Genomic DNA, 9803 nt, shown 5'->3' on the forward strand with positions numbered 1-9803 from the left:
TTTTTTTTTTTTTTTTTTTTTTTTTTTTTTTTTTTTTTTTTTTTTTTTTTTTTTTTTTTTTTTTTTTTTTTTTTTTTTTTTTTTTTTTTACTTTTGCAAGGGCTTGATGCGGGTGTCTCTGAGATCTCAAACTAGGAGTGATCTGGAAGAAAAAATAATAGTAGAATAAGACATTGAAAGATTGGTTGATGAGTTAGTTTTGATCGAGCACATTCCTAGTTAACCAGTTTCTTCAAACAGTTTTGCTTGATGGGATGGAGGATGTTCTTCTACACTCTGTTTATTCTCTTCAATATGGTTGAATCCTCCAGTAGATCAGGGAAGATGTGGTTACTGAATCTAAGCACCGAAGCAGCTCCTAACTTCAGCTGGACAATTTTCAGTGCTGGTGTATTCGTAATTGTTGCACTTGTTCTTTCCACACTTCTCATCATTGAGCATTTAGCTTCTTATAATCAGCCAGAGGTCTGTTGTGTTCCTTCATTTGATTGGATTTCCCAAGGACTAGTTATATTATCTTCTGTGAAATTCTTGAACACTTCTACTTTGCTGCTTGGGTGGGAATACATCCCCATGTCCAATCATACTCACTGTTGAAGCAATGTGTTAGCGTTGGTGGATTTCATTTTGATGTCTAATCATATATCTGACCCAAATTATAACATTGGTTACATAGATGTCAAACAACACATGTTGTGTGAAGAATGAAGCTAATTTGAGTTTTACTTCTTTCAATTTCATAGTGTAGGGGCTATACATAAACTTGTGCGCTTTCTCATGTTTTGCTTACTTTGAGAGATGATACTATCAATAGTATTTTTTTTTTGGCACTATTCCGTTGATTGACAGATTACCTTTCTTTCTTTCAGGAACAGAAGTTTCTGATTGGTCTTATACTGATGGTTCCTGTTTACTCTCTAGAATCGGTGAGAGGAACACTACTTCCCTTTTTCTTTACATCCTTTCTTTATTTGTTTGATTTTTAATTCATTATAATTGCTCCATTTATTATATTTTTTTAAAGAAGATGATCTGGTTTTTGTTGGTACGAGAACTTTCTGAATCTATTTAATTTTTATTTGACGTTTTTCTACTTTTTTTTTCCATTATTTATTCATTTATTATTATTATTATTATTTTGCTGCAGTTCCTGTCTTTGTTAAATTCAAATGGTGCATTCAATTGGGAAGTGATACGGGACTGCTATGAAGCTTTTGCATTATATTGCTTTGAAAGATACCTTATTGCTTGCTTGGGTACGTTTATCATATTGCAATTATGTTCGTTGGTGTGTTTTTCTCTCCCGCTGCAGGTTGTCCAAACATTTTTGGTGCTACCCATTTTCTTTTCTTTGTGCTAATTATAAGGCTCTTTATTTCCACCTTCATTTGCACGTGTTAGTTGTAGTATGTACTGTGAGATATAAAATGTTTTGATGGGTGATTAACTCATTTTACAAGATTAGTTTAATGCCCTCAAATAATGCTGAAAATTTTACAATTTTTATGTGGTCGAAAGGTGGTGAGAAGCGTACACTTGAATTCATGGAAAGTCAGACTGTTTTTGATTCTGACACACCTCTTTTGGCGGAAAAATATGCATATGGGGTTGTAGAACATCCTTTTCCCTTAAATTGCTTCATAAGGGATTGGTATCTTGGTTCTGACTTCTATCATGCGGTTAAAATTGGTATCGTTCAATATGTATGTGATCATTCTTTTGCTCTCTCTTTCTTTTGAAATAAGTATGTTTTGTCAAATTCATATCATGGTTTTGGTCCTTGATTGACATTGCAGATGATATTGAAGATGATATGTGCTCTCCTAGCTATGATTCTTGAAAGTTTCGGGGTCTATGGAGAAGGAAAGTTTAACTGGAGATATGGGTATGTGCCCTGATTTACTTTTGTGGATATTTTAAACTTTTTAACATCACAGATACCTTGTGATCTCGATTGACTATAATGCAGACAAACGTAGTTGAACCTCTCTTCTGTATTTAGATGTTTGTGAACTTCTTATTCTAACATACTTTTCCAAGGCTTTGTGCATTGATTTTGACCAGTCTCTCTTACGTTCTACAGCTATCCCTATTTGGCGGTTGTACTTAATTTTAGTCAATCGTGGGCCCTGTATTGCCTTCTCCAATTCTATTCTGTCACAAAGGACAAATTGGAATCAATTAAACCACTGGCGAAGTTTCTTGTGTTCAAGTCGATCGTTTTCCTCACTTGGTGGCAAGGTGTTGCCGTTGCCTTTCTTTTCTCAGTAGGAGCTTTTAAAGGGTCCTTAGCTCGGGAGCTAAAGACGCGCATACAAGATTACCTGATATGCATTGAGGTGAGCTGAGACTACATTTCTTGCCCTTTTGCTCCATATATCTTACAGTAGTGCTTTTAGGTTTGTCTTCACATTATTTCGTTCTTTCCTTTGGAGGATTGATAAATTGAACTTATGTGCAATCCTTACTTGGAAGATTGAGATGTCATTGGAGTTAAACTTATCAAGAGTATGGGTACTAGCTGATGTTTGATTAGGACGCTTGGGTATCATTTTAAAAAGTGAAAACCATCTGTACATTCAAGGGGAAGGAGGAAACTTTTTTAAGGCCTATTTGAGGGTTGTTTTGATAATTTTCTCGGTTATCCCATATGGATCACGCGGCTGATACTCCATGTGATCTGAAATTAAGCGAGTTTGATTGTCTAAGAGTGTTAAATCTCTCATTATGTTATATTGCAAGAACTTATCTTGTTTTCTTGTTTCATCTCATTCAGATGGGTATTGCTGCCGTCGCACATGTTTACACCTTTCCAGCAGTACCTTATAAACGTGGAGAAAGATGTGTTCGTAATGTTGCAGTGCTAACCGACTACGCATCCTTAGGAACGCCACCTGATCCAGAGGAGGTTAGAGACTCCGAACGGATGACTAAAATACGCTTGGGTCGCCATGATGAGAGAGAGAAGCGTTTGAGTTTTCCCCAGAGTGTTCGAGATGTTGTAATTGGAAGCGGCGGAATTGTAAGACCTAACCTTATTCTTTCTAATCCTGCAATGGCTTTCTCATTTTATTTGTGGGCATTGATAAGTCCTTCGTGTCTTTGTTCCCCATCAGATCGTTGATGACATGAAGTACACAGTCACACACGTCGTAGAACCAGTCGAAAGGGGTATTTCAAAACTTAACAAAACGATCAATCGGTTCTCTGAAAATGTTAAACGGCATCAAGAACAGCGGAAGAGTGCGAAGGACGACAGTTATCTGATCCCTTTGAAGTCCTGGTCAAGAGAATTTTCTGAAGTTGAAGAAAATGTTACTCAAGGCAGCGTTAGTGACAGTGGAATATCCAATGGTAAGAGACAAAGAATTGGTAGATAACATGGCATTGGTGTATTAAGTAAGTAATGTAAATCGTGGGAACCCATATGTTGGCATGATTATTAACCATGCTGATATTATTAGTTTAGAAAAAGGAATCGACGGCGGGAACGTTAGCTTGCTAAACTTACCGGCCCTTGCCCCCTGTAGAGCTAACCCTTAACCCAAACTCAATCAGATTAGCTTCAGACACGGGAGGAAGCAAGAAAAAGGAATCGACGGCGGTGTTCTGTGGGAAAGATGTGGTGACTTTTTCGCCATCGATCTAAGTAAGTAAGCTCTTCTCTTTCCTCGGAGCCATTGTTTGCCCCCAAAATTTGCTTTCATACAAGACTTCTTTAACTATATTGTTTATTCAGTAATCATGAACGGTGTACTTACCACAATTGTTCCTCTATCTCTCTCTCTCTGGTTCACAGGTTGATATTTTGATTTATTTTCTGGCATTTCTGGATTGTATTAAACATAATTGACACCAAGTACAGTGATATTTATGCATTTTGGCTGAAAATAGTAAATTGAGGTGTATTCATGAATGGTAACTATCCATTGAATTCAGATTCGGCATTCGGCACCTGCGGACATGGTCATTATCCACATAGATTAGCACAAGCCTTTCTGGCATCTCAAAAATTTCTTTTAATAGATCATTCAACCTAGAATGATGGAGCCACCAATTTAGACATTACTTTGATGATCTTTAATCAGTGTCAAAATGGCAGCAACATACTATTTTTTTCTGATTGATTTTTATCCAAGAATCATATAAATATATAAATAATAGATTCTGTGATACACTTTTGATCAAATTTGATGTTTGAATTTGAAACTTGGTCGAATCAGATCCTTTCGATTTCTATACCGAACATATACTTACGAAAGTAGTTGATAAATGAATCAATACTTTCTACTCGAGCTCCATCATGTACTTTTTACATCAAAATCTTCCAAAAAAAATTAGAGCTCTAGTGGAGCACTTTTATTTTGTCTATGTCTTTACTTAGTCATCCTATATTCATGATCCTCTCATTTAAATGTGATATTAGTTCATTCATGCATTCATTTTGTATTCGAGAATCACATAAATAAAAAATGTTATACTATGTTTCTAAGTTAGCTTTTTATTTATTATTATTATTATAATATTTTACAAGAAAGCAAAATATTTAAAAATATGGTTAATTAAAATCGCAACGATATTGTAGTCGGTTCTTTTTTTTGTCCCAAATCAAATACGTAACTAATACGATGCAAAATGAATATTTCTCAACGTTAGGTAAGAGATTTCCTCCACGAACATTATGGATCCAACCTTGGAGAAGGGAAGGGAAAAATGAGTTTGCCACTTACACTACCCGAACTTATTCTTATTATATAGTCCCAATAAGTCTTATTTTTTTATAAACACGAAATTATATTTTTAATCAAAAGGGTTAGACATTGTGGATCATAATATTTATATTTAATTATACCAATTTCTTGAAAATGATCTGTACCTAAACCCTTTGAGAAACTTCAATTTAAAATTACTTTTTAAAGGGTTAAAAAAAAATTTTAAATTTTTTTTAATATGAATCACTTGGATAAGATTCTCATAAACAAAATTATAACAATTTTTTAATTAAAAAATTCATTAAATTTCCGTTGGTCGTCGACGAAAAGCCAGACATTTGGTTGGTGAATCCAAAAAGGAGAACAAAAACACTAACTTGAAATTAACATTGAAATTTCAAACTTCGAAAAGTTGCAGTGAGGTAATGGATTATGTCAGTGTTGATTTCACGAACACCGCCATTGGAAGCAACCATCTTCCCTTCCGTTGTTCTCCGTCGTTATATAAGACGCCATTGCCCTCTTACTCACAACCCAAATCCGCCCCCAAATCCTTGATTTCACAATGGCCTCTGGGGATGAGAAGTATCGTTCGCTTTTGCTTGGAGATGAAGAGAAGAACACCAAATGGAGATTTGGGGTTCCTCCTAACTACGATGTTGTCAACAAGCTCTTCGAAGAAGAGCGGACTAATGTAATTTCTTTCTCTGTTTTCTTGGATTGAACTGTTTTGATCTGTTTCCATTAGGGTTTTAATTGTGAAAGGGTGTGATTCCTTTTAAGCTTTTGATTTATAAGTTTCACTGTGGAAGGTATGGCCTGTTGGATCACTTGAAGAGAGAGTGCAAAGCCTGGTGAAGAATTTTGAGATGGAACTGTTCCATAAGATATCAAGCACTGATTTCAGAACATTAGATTTAAACAACTTTACTTTCTGTCTCAATGGTATGAACATTAGATTTGAGCAAGTTTATTTCATCTAATTGATGATAAACTAAACAAAACAATGATTTCTCAGGAAGAAAGCCTTTAAGTATTGAAGAAACAAGTAAACTTGGAGGTTACAATCCCTTCCTTCAGACCTCCCTCCCTGAGGAGTATAGGTACTATAATGCTGCAAAGGAGACTGCTGCATCTTCTCATCAAGCTTTCACCGCTACGTTCCCTCGAGGTTTTGCTCTCGAGATTATCCAAGTTTATTCAGGGCCTCCTGATATTGTGTTCAAGTTTAGGCATTGGGGACACATGGAGGGAGCTTTTAAAAGCCATGCCCCCACTGGGGAGAGAATTGAATTCTTTGGAGTTGCCATTTTTAAGGTAGGATCCAGCTTCAATGAGCTTGTATGTTGTTACTCTTTTTGGCTTGTTCTTATTGAAGTTTTTGATGAACCAGGTGAATGAGAATGATATAATTTTGGGGGTGGAGTTCTTTTTTGACCCAGGGGAATTGCTTGGGAAACTCATGAAAGGTCCTCGCTTGGATGGCTCGGTTGAAAAGGCGGTTTCGAGCTGCCCTATCTTGAGAAACACAGGGTAGACTTTTAAGTTATGGTTCGATATTTCCATCTTCTACTTATCTATTGTCTGGCATTACAAGTATATCATGAAGTAATGAAGCATACAAATGTAACCATATCTTATCTACTAGTTGGAATAAAGCTCTATCTCTTTCATGTTCGACACTGTCAGTTTTCCCCCCTTGTTTCCCCAACTGAAGTACTGAAATTATAATCGGTATTATGTAGCTAATATGGAGACGTATATTGATTGCATAGAACTCTTGGCTCAACAACTTATCAATGACAGGATCTTTCCCGGACTTACCCTGTCTTGGAAGTCAGAGATTAATGCAAAATTTCTATGCTAGTTTAGTTTTTGATACATTTTTGCTTAGAAACAAAGATTACAAACTGCCTTTTTGGGCAAGGATTTGGTAACCACATTCTGCATCGTTCATGTGAGATTCCACATCGGTTGGAGAATAGAGTGAAACATTTTTATAAGGGTGTGGAAACCTCTCTCTAGAAGACCCGTTTTAAAAACCTTGAGGGGAAGCCCAAAAGGGAAAGCCCAAAGAGGATAATATTTGCTAGCAGTGGGTTTGGGCTGTTACAAATGGTATTAGAGCCAGACACTGGATGATATGCAGCGAGGAGGTTAAGCCCCGAAGCGGGGTGGACTGTGAGATCCCACATCAGTTGGGGAGGAGAACGGAGCATTCTTTATAAGGGAGTGAAACTCTCTTCCTAGCATACGCGTTTTAAAAACCTTGAGGAAGATCCTGAAAGAGAAAGCCCAAAGAGGATAATACCGGCTAGCGGCGGGTTTGGGCTGTTATGTAGACATTGACTAAACAGAAAACACCATATATTATGCCGTTCAAGATTACATATTCGATTTGAGGCCTAGTAATTCTACAAGTTACATGACAAACCTACCTATTTCATCTGTATGAAACAGAAAGACGAGAAGTGTATGCATACAATACCTGCACCAAGTTTGGATGGAAAACAAGGAAAATTTCCTATGATACGCCTATGACAGTGTATTTACATGTAAGAAAATGTAAATGAAACAAAGAGAACTCAAAACTTGTGAAACTGTTCTTCTCTTGTCCCTTGGTCTCGCTCTATGCAGACTTCAAGCGATCTAACCTGTACAGTCTCTAGAAAAAACAAAACATTCTCAGTAGCTAAACTTTCATTGAATTGATCTATAGTGCTGAAACTAATACTTGAGCTTACCAGAATAGAATGGATATCTTCTAGAAAAGGCGAGAGCCGGGAAATGAAGGAGTCGATTTCCTCCGAAAGGGTGTCGTTTTTTTTGTCTTTGGCCATTAGAAGATTAGCAAAGGTTTCGCTATCAGGCACAAGTTTCAGAGCTATCTGCAAGAACCATAGTACTCTTCTTGTTTATACAAAACTACCATGATCTAATTCAGAAAGCAGCAGATGAAGAAGTAGAATTACTTTGAAAGCAGCAGATGATATCCATCCATGCCATGGCTTAAGAGTGAGGCTATACGCTTCCTCTACTGCTTGCTCCATGCTCATCCTAGGCTCTTCTTTTAACTTATGCAATAAGGACACTATAAAATCCAGGGACCTAAATCACAGTAAAACTCCATAATCAGTGTTATATCTTATCTCTTTTCTCTTTTGTTCACAGGTGAATGAATGAAGCTACCTTGTCAGCCACAGAAACGCTCTGCTACAGCTGGTGAGCTTCCTAGTACTCCCTTCATTTGTCTCTTTCTTAAGAATTTCTACCATATTTGAATACATGGAAGGATCAGACTCATATAGGCTCTCCAACCTCTGCATTTCAGACAAAGAAACTATAAGGAATAGACAGAGAGAGAGAGAGAGAGATTTATGCCATTTCTGATGCTGTTTATACCTGAATATTCTGATGAATGTCTTGTCTTAGAACAGTCATTGTCGGTCCTACCTTATCTGCAGCAAAAAAGAACCAAACCAAACCAATCTCATTTAACAGAAACATGTCCTGTCGATCTACAGTTCTCAAGACAAGCAGAAATTGAGAGGTACCAAGAAATTGAAGGATCAAATGGCAAACAGAGAGGAAAGGCTTGGTGGGTATGTCAGAAGCGGCATGATCAACAGGTTTGAACTGAGACAACACTGAAAGCTCTGCAGTTGCAGACCTCATTTCAGGTTCCTTTTCCACTTCTCTCTTTCTCTTCATATATAAACTAAGCTTCTTGTGGTTTCTTCACTTCTTGTGGTTTTCTGTACTGAATCTTCTCATAAAGGAGGGACCTTTCTTTCTCCTTCTTCTTCTTGTGCCTCTCTGCTGCTTAAGAAAATTCCCCAACAGGCTAAAGCTCTGGGCTGAGCTCTCTGTAAAGTTCCCCTTTTTATATTCAATTATCTTTTGATTAAAGAAAGCTTTCAAATTTATGAAATGTTGATGGTGACTGCAGGTTTGACCTCTATTATCAGTAACCTCCCTGATTAAATAATTGTTTGAATCTGTAACAGGACTTTTAAGATTAATAAATCTCATGGCTTCCGGTTCATCAAATACCGTGAGATTTCACATCAGTTGGGAAAGAGAACGAAACACTCTTTACAAGGATGTGTAAACCTCTCCCCAGTAGACCTGTTTTAAAAACCTTTACAAATAGAAATCCAAAAAAGGACAGTATCTGCAAAAGGTGAGCTTAGGCCGTTTACAAATGGTATCAGAGCTAGATACCGAGCGATGTATCATCAAGGAGACTGAGCATCGAAGGGGGTAGACACGAGGCGGTGTGCCAACAAAGGACGCTAGATCTCAAAGAGGGGGTGGATTTGGGGGTACCACATCAATTGGTAAAGGAAACAAATGTCAGCGAGGATGTTGGGCCCCGAAGGGGAGGATTGTGAGATCCCACGTCGGGTTATTAAACACAATATCTGCTAGCAATAGGTTTGGACCGTTATAAATACCGTAGTTTTTCTTTACTTATTTTCAGGTTATTAAACACTTTTTTTTTTAATTATTATTCAATTCATAGTTGAAATAAATTTGTACTTTTTGGAGGAAAAAAAAAAGCAATAAATGATATGAAAAAAGGTTATTGTTTGTGGATTTTGATATCGTTTGGAATGGTAAAGGTGGAAGCAAGTAGAATATAAAGCGGCTCCTAAAAAAGCTACCCAAATTATATCACGTCCCCATAAAGATGATGCTGCTATGGCATGCCTCCCATGGATATGTCTATTATTGTTCCCATAAATCCAATAATATGTTCTCTCTTCCGATCTTACACTCCACTCATTTGGAGTCTAGTGTTCACATACACCACTTGCTTTCTGGCTTTGATACCATTTGTAACCGCTCAAGCCCACCGTTAGTAGATATTGTCTACTTAGGTCTGTTATGTATCGTCGTCAGTTTTAAAACGTGTCTACTAGAAAAAACTTTCTACACCTTTCTAAAAAATGATGTATTCCCCTCTAACAACGTACTATGATGTGAGATTTTACATATTTTTATCTTTAAAAAAAAAAACAACAAAATTATTAGATTTATGTGTTAAATATTTGTCACCATAGTTTTTTTTTTTTTTTTTTTTTTTTT

General features: G+C 36.7%; 3 protein-coding genes and 1 long non-coding RNA gene across 13 annotated transcripts in view; 3 read left to right on the plus strand and 1 right to left on the minus strand.

Moving 5' to 3' along the window:
- The window catches only part of LOC111489751 (protein LAZ1 homolog 1), a 5824-nt gene extending 1908 nt beyond the window's left edge, over positions 1 to 3916 (plus strand). For 2 of the 4 annotated variants that reach the window (XM_023138109.1, XM_023138111.1), the window contains exons 2-9: positions 241 to 465; positions 870 to 926; positions 1148 to 1256; positions 1519 to 1703; positions 1797 to 1885; positions 2084 to 2339; positions 2777 to 3022; positions 3117 to 3916. In XM_023138109.1, coding sequence (XP_022993877.1) covers positions 250 to 465; positions 870 to 926; positions 1148 to 1256; positions 1519 to 1703; positions 1797 to 1885; positions 2084 to 2339; positions 2777 to 3022; positions 3117 to 3380 — 1422 coding nt within the window. In that variant the 5' untranslated portion in view covers positions 241 to 249 and the 3' untranslated portion in view covers positions 3381 to 3916. Of the gene's footprint in view, positions 1 to 100; positions 466 to 869; positions 927 to 1147; positions 1257 to 1518; positions 1704 to 1796; positions 1886 to 2083; positions 2340 to 2776; positions 3023 to 3116 lie in introns of all 4 variants that reach the window. The other 2 variants (XM_023138110.1, XM_023138112.1) reach the window with 2 other exon arrangements.
- Positions 3917 to 5102: 1186 nt separating this feature from the next.
- LOC111489775 (pathogen-related protein-like) lies at positions 5103 to 8856 on the plus strand. 5 transcript variants are annotated; one of them, XR_002719432.1, is made up of 8 exons: positions 5103 to 5406; positions 5525 to 5657; positions 5731 to 6029; positions 6106 to 6245; positions 7884 to 7934; positions 8237 to 8392; positions 8541 to 8580; positions 8720 to 8856. XR_002719432.1 is itself a non-coding variant. In XM_023138153.1 (5 exons), exons 1-5 carry the CDS (start codon positions 5278 to 5280, stop codon positions 7676 to 7678), a joined length of 723 nt encoding a protein of 240 aa, XP_022993921.1. In that variant the 5' UTR covers positions 5103 to 5277; the 3' UTR covers positions 7679 to 7744. The 5 variants fall into 5 exon arrangements, 3 of the variants coding, with proteins under 3 accessions (XP_022993921.1, XP_022993922.1, XP_022993923.1); XR_002719433.1 differs by lacking the exon at positions 8541 to 8580; XM_023138153.1 differs by lacking the exons at positions 7884 to 7934; positions 8237 to 8392; positions 8541 to 8580; positions 8720 to 8856 and adding an exon at positions 7657 to 7744.
- On the minus strand, positions 7063 to 8585 carry LOC111489777 (glycolipid transfer protein 3-like). Of its 3 annotated transcripts, none has more exons than XM_023138157.1 (6): positions 8267 to 8585; positions 8115 to 8170; positions 7902 to 8032; positions 7685 to 7820; positions 7457 to 7600; positions 7063 to 7366 (listed from the first exon to the last, which is right to left on the minus strand). In XM_023138157.1, exons 1-6 carry the CDS (start codon positions 8421 to 8423, stop codon positions 7298 to 7300), a joined length of 693 nt encoding a protein of 230 aa, XP_022993925.1. In that variant the 5' UTR covers positions 8424 to 8585; the 3' UTR covers positions 7063 to 7297. The 3 variants fall into 3 exon arrangements, with proteins under 3 accessions (XP_022993925.1, XP_022993926.1, XP_022993927.1); XM_023138158.1 differs by having other exon boundaries at positions 7063 to 7377; XM_023138159.1 differs by lacking the exons at positions 8115 to 8170; positions 8267 to 8585 and having other exon boundaries at positions 7063 to 7375; positions 7902 to 8089.
- A 390-nt stretch (positions 8857 to 9246) lies between the features above and the next one.
- On the plus strand, positions 9247 to 9437 carry LOC111489795. The gene is made up of 2 exons (XR_002719438.1): positions 9247 to 9337; positions 9406 to 9437. It is a non-coding gene; the product is annotated as an uncharacterized LOC111489795 (long non-coding RNA).
- Positions 9438 to 9803: the final 366 nt, after the last annotated feature.

The sequence above is a fragment of the Cucurbita maxima genome, unplaced genomic scaffold (genome assembly GCF_002738345.1).
Source record: "Cucurbita maxima cultivar Rimu unplaced genomic scaffold, Cmax_1.0 Cma_Scf00014, whole genome shotgun sequence".
NCBI classification, from domain to species: Eukaryota; Viridiplantae; Streptophyta; class Magnoliopsida; order Cucurbitales; family Cucurbitaceae; genus Cucurbita; species Cucurbita maxima.